The 6,000-nt window shown below is 37.3% G+C and overlaps 1 protein-coding gene across 1 annotated transcript in view; it reads left to right on the forward strand.

Annotated features, from left to right (window-relative positions):
* ELOVL6 (ELOVL fatty acid elongase 6) overlaps window positions 1-6,000 on the forward strand; it is an 89,628-nt gene extending 83,628 nt beyond the window's left edge. Inside the window, exons 3-4 of the mRNA XM_070756669.1 lie at window positions 1,175-1,326; window positions 5,261-6,000. Of these exons, the coding sequence (XP_070612770.1) occupies window positions 1,175-1,326; window positions 5,261-5,685 (577 nt within the window). The 3' untranslated portion in view covers window positions 5,686-6,000. The remainder of the gene's footprint in view (window positions 1-1,174; window positions 1,327-5,260) is intronic.

The following is a 6,000-nucleotide window of genomic DNA, read 5'->3' on the forward strand; positions in this document are numbered from 1 at the left end:
GTATATGTATGTAGATTGTTCTGAGTTCGGGTTTTGCCCTGTGTAATGTTTTGCATGTCTATGCGACGTTTCGGTGAAATCACATTCACCATCATCAGGCTGAAGTTGATGATGATGGTGAATGTGATTTCACCGAAACGTCGCATAGACATGCAAAACATTACACAGGGCAAAACCCGAACTCAGAACAATCTACATATATATGTGAATGTGATTTCATATATATGTGAATGTGATTTCACCGAAACGTCGCATAGACATGCAAAACATTACACAGGGCAAAACCCGAACTCAGAACAATCTACACACACACACACACACACACACACATATATATATATATATATTCGTAGATTTTCACAGGTACAGGTATGACGGTCTTGGTATATTCGGGTTTCTTCCTGTGTAGGATTTAGAAATTTCTGGCGATGTTTCGACGAGGTCTCACTCGTCATCTTCAGGCTGGTGCTTCTGTCCTTGTTCTAGGGCGAACACAGCGAGACCTGAGCTGCCTTGCTTCTATTCCTTCAGCTCCGGACTTCCGTTGCCAGTGAAGCACCCGTTTTTGCACTGCTGGGATTCCCCTACTGGGATTCCCCTGCAGCATCACAAAAACACAGAAGCCCAGAGGTGGGGTTTCCCATGGAGGGGAGCCTCAGGGGAATCCCAGCAGTGCAAAAATGGATGCTTCGCTGGCAACGGAAGTCCGGAGGCGGGGCATCCCAGCAGCGGCAGTGGGTTTGTAAGGTGAAAATAATTTGTAAGAAGAGGCAAAAAAATCTTGAACCCTGGGTTTGTATCTCAAAAAGTTTGTATGACGAGGAGTTTGTAAGACGATGTATCACTGTATTCAGTAACAAAGAAAATGAAGGAAATGGTTCTCTCCTAGAACTAACATATAAGTAACATTTGTATAATACCACTGGGGGGGACACAGTTCATAAGGTGGGTGTTTTCATATGTTCTTGCTTGCTTCCTCGATTAGTGATTCATTTATTGTTACTTTTATGTAGCCAATGTTTAAGTGTTCTGTTGTTCCTCATTCTTTCATATAGTGAAAATTTTTAAAAGAAAAATCATGACCAACTCTGCACATTAATAGTGTCTGTAAACTTTGCCTCCATTGCTTCTTACAGTTAATGACTTGTTTGTTTTTCTCTTTACGGTTACAAAGTATATTTGGTGCTGTTCGAACGGGTGCTTATATGGTGTATATATTGATGACCAAAGGACTGAAGCAATCAGTTTGCGACCAGAGTTTTTACAATGGACCAGTCAGCAAATTCTGGGCATATGCATTTGTGCTAAGTAAAGCACCAGAATTAGGTGAGTGGCTTTAAATAAAAATAAAAACAAAAACTTCATGGGACATAATGAAAGGGGAAAAAAAAGCAAAGATGTGAAATACCTTGAAGTTTTAAGTGGTTTTAAAATATTGTTCTGCAACCCTATGGCTTTCATGTTGTAAGTTTGAAATCCCATAAAGCAAGGCCAGCGGAGTGCTTGGAGAGGCAGGGAAATGGTGCGTGTGAAGGAATAAAGGGGAGGGGCGGCTTGGAGAGGCAGCGAAAGGGTGCGTGTGAAGAAAGAAAGGAGAAGGGAGTGCTTGGAGAGGCAGCGAAAGGGTGCGTGTGAAGGAATAAAGGAGAACAGAGTGCTTGGAGAGGCAGCGAAAGGGTGTGTGTGAAGAAAGAAAGGAGAAGGGAGTGCTTGGAGAGGCAGCGAAAGGGTGCGTGTGAAGGAATAAAGGAGAACAGAGTGCTTGGAGAGGCAGCGAAAGGGTGCGTGTGAAGGAATAAAGGAGAACGGAGTGCTTGGGGAGGCAGCGAAACCCTTTCGCTGCCTTTCCAAGCATCCCGCTAGCCTTGCTTCCTCCACCCACCCCCTTTCGCTGCTCCTCCCCGCCCTCCATTCCCCTCGCTTCTAAAGTTTGGTATTTTCCTAATGGATTTGCACACATTATTCGCTTTTACATTGATTCCTATGGGAATAATTGCTTCTTCTTACGAACTTTTCTACTTACGAACCTGGTCACGGAACGAGTTAAGTTCATAAGTAGAGGTACCACTGTATATAAAATAAAATAAAAATTTGCTTTATAGCACAGTCACTAGATATAAGTGTTCTTTTTTAGCCCCAGGTCGGAATGGTTCACCACTGCTTACAGCAAACTCTTACATAATTCTCTTTCAACCATTTATAGAAACATTTGATTTATTTCTGTTTTGATCTGCTCCAAAATCTTTATTTATATAGAGACTCATTAGAATGGTTCCAATTCCAAATTCCATATTTGCTAGTGAACTTCTGTAGTAGTTCCACTTGAAAGTGTTTAAGACTGGAATATTACTGATGAAAATACATCATCTAACTCAGTGTTTTTCAACCAGTGTGCCACGGCACACTAGTGTGCCGTGAGACATGGTCAGGTGTGCCGCGAAGCTCAGAGAGAGAAAGCAAGCAAGAGAGAGAGAGAAAGAAAGAGAGAGAGAAAGCAAGAGAGAGAAAAAGAAAATGAGAGAGAGAAAGCAAGAGAGAAAGAAAGAGAGAGAGAGAAAGAAAGAAAGCAAGAGAGAGAAAGAGAACAAGAGAGAGAAAGAAAGCAAGGGAGAGAGCAAGAGATAGAGAGAAAGAAAGAAAGAGAGAGAAAGAGAGGGAGGGAAGGTGGGAGAGAGAAAGACAGAGGGAGGGAGGGAGAAAAAGAGCAAAAAGAAGGAAGGAAGAGAAAGAAAGAGGGATGGAGAGAGAGAGGAAAAAAAGAAGGGACAGAAAGAAGGAGGGAGAGAGAAATAGAGCGAAAGGGAGGAAGAGAGAAAAAGATTTTGTCCAAACTTTTTTTACCCCCCCCCCCCCCTCAATGTGCCCCAGGGTTTTGTAAATGTAAAAAATGTGCCGTGGCTCAAAAAAGGTTGAAAATCACTGATCTAACTTGTCTTTTGCTATCATTCTTTATTTGAGTTTTGAAGCATTGGCCTGCATATTCTGTTTCTCAAAGGTAACTCCCAAATAAACAGTAGTAAAAATATAATTTTAAAAGTTAAAAAACTCAATTGAAATAAAGAGGAGAGAAATCAGCATAGAAAATTTAAAAAAATTGTTATCAAAATAAGTAAGAGTTGCAGATCACCTACTAGGAGAAAAAAGGGAAAAAAATCACACCTATTAAATCCCTGGAAATAAATTTTGATTTTGCTACTTAGATTATAGCTTAATTTTGCTTGTTACCACAAACCAAAATACAATGAAATATTGGAAGCCTTATCTAGGAATTAAACAAATTTTGGATTTTTTTCTCTAAAAATGCTACGGTAGATCTTGAGCCAGTTCTCTTGGATCATTTGAATCTGTTGAACATGTATATATTTGCATTTTTGAGAGCCTGGAAAGTATGACTTCTTTTTAAAAATTATATTGAATTTAGATTGTAGAATTGAGTTTTGGGGGGAAAGAGAGATAGTGTATGTACTTAATGAACTCAATCTGTATAGTCTGGAGGACAGAAGGAAAATGGGGGACATGATTGAAACATTTAAATATGTTAAAGGGTTAAATAAGGTTCAGGAGGGAAGTGTTTTTAATAGGAAAGTGAACACAAGAACAAGGGGACACAATCTGAAGTTGGTTGGGGGAAAGATCAAAAGCAACATGAGAAAATATTATTTTACTGAAAGAGTAGTAGATCCTTGGAACAAACTTCCAGCAGACGTGGTTGGTAAATCCACAGTAACCGAATGTAAACATGCCTGGGATAAACATATATCCATCCTAAGATAAAATACAGGAAATAGTATAAGGGCAGACTAGATGGACCATGAGGTCTTTTTCTGCCGTCAGACTTCTATGTTTCTATGTTTTTATGTGTACTGTTTATGATACAGTCAACTATGATTAAAAATTCCAGCATTATTGAACCAGCATTGAAGTAGTATTGCACACTCAGGACTAAAACATTGCTGTTCACTGAACTATATTTTTCAGTATTAATTACCTTTAAAATATCCTTCACACTAAAATCAGGTTTGTGTAACAACTTACAGTATGTAAAGCAGATTTGTGTAGCAACTTTTAATCTTTCTAGGGTGGAATATTTTTCCCCTTGCATTGTCTTCACAACTCAGATGGAAATATGTTTAATCCAAAGAGAAAGCTGAATCCACTGACATAGATTTAAAGTTTCCTTACAATTCATATTAATACTGCCTTAAGATACACTAATATTTTGTAACTAAAATTATTTTCCCCTTACTGTTTTGGGAATTTGTTTTCTATAAAAAATATTTTTTTCATTATAAAGATCGGAAGAGAATAAACAAGGTTAATCAGAGTCGAAGCACATTAACATGATCCCAGAAAACATATTGTAATTTAGAACAATTTGTTTTCTGTAAAAATAATTTTTCATTATAAAAATATGAAGAGAATAAACAAGGCTAATCAGAATTGAAGCACATTAACATGATCTCAGAAAGCATATTGTAATTTAGAACATAAGTATTTTCTTCATTGTTATATGTTATTTTGATTATGCTAATTACAGGCATAATTATTCTAGAAGTATATCACAAAGATGTATTTAACTGATATTTAATAATTTATGGAGAAATAATTTATCTTAATTATTTCTTGGATATCTTTCCTTATTAAGAAATAAAAATTTTAATAATAAATGTTTAATAAGAAATAAAAATTGATTCTAAAGTTGGGGCCTGGGAGAGATTTGTATTATGATGCCGTCAGGCCTGGGGGAACTGAGATATTCTTTCCCCCTAGGCCTTTACAATTTATGCATGGTATGTTTGTGTGTATGTTTGGTTTTACAATAAGGGTTTTTAGTTGTTTTAGTATTGGATTGATACATGCTGTTTTTTATCATTGTTGTTAGCCGCCCCGAGTCTACGGAGAGGGGCGGCATACAAATCCAATAAATAAGTAAATAGATAGATAGATAGATAGATAGATAGATAGATAGATAGATAGATAGATAGATAGATAGATAGATAGATAGATATAGATAGATAGATAGATAGATAGATAGATAAATATCATTATACAAACAAATACAAAGGGTCACAATTAAAGATTCTAACGCCAATTTTAAGATGATCTTACATTCAAAATATTTCTGTAGAAAATCCTTATTTCTGTGATTAAAAAACACATGCACTTTTTAAAATAATGTAATATTTCAAAGGATTCTTTTAGTGAATCGTACAATATACATATTTATTCTATTCTCTCTCTTTTTTCTCTCTCTCTGCAGGAGATACAATATTTATTATTCTTAGGAAACAGAAGCTCATCTTCCTCCATTGGTATCATCACATTACAGTACTACTTTATTCTTGGTACTCTTACAAGGACATGGTGGCCGGCGGTGGCTGGTTTATGACCATGAACTATGGAGTACATGCAGTCATGTACACATATTACGCCTTGCGGGCTGCGGGCTTCAGAGTATCACGCAAATTTGCCATGTTCATCACCTTGTCGCAGATTACACAGATGTTCGTGGGCTGCATCATCAACTACCTGGTCTTCGCCTGGATGCAACAAGACCAATGCCACTCACATGTTTACAACATTGTCTGGTGTTCCCTCATGTACCTCAGCTACTTTGTGCTCTTCTGTCATTTCTTCTTTGAGGCATACATTGGCAAGACAAGGAAAGCAAGGAAAGCTGAGTAACGCTAGGAATACCGCTAAGTCACGCTCAGCTCATCGACCAAACCAGAAACACAAAGCAAAACAAAAATGGCACAACGAAAAACCATTTATATGTGGTGCAAGTAAAAGTCAGCAGCTGTGGACGGATAGGTTTGTTCAAACCAATAAATTTATGATCATGTTATGGTAAGGACTCAAGGAACGATCTTACATCTTAGCAGGCTGCTGTAAGACATCTTCTTTCTTTGCATCTTTTTAAAAGAAGCAATTAGAAAATAAAAGGGAGAAGAAGATCAGAATTTTGCAAAATAAAATATTAAACTATATGGTTTCCCT

This window comes from Erythrolamprus reginae, chromosome 7, assembly GCF_031021105.1.
Source record: "Erythrolamprus reginae isolate rEryReg1 chromosome 7, rEryReg1.hap1, whole genome shotgun sequence".
NCBI lineage: Eukaryota > Metazoa > Chordata > Lepidosauria > Squamata > Dipsadidae > Erythrolamprus > Erythrolamprus reginae.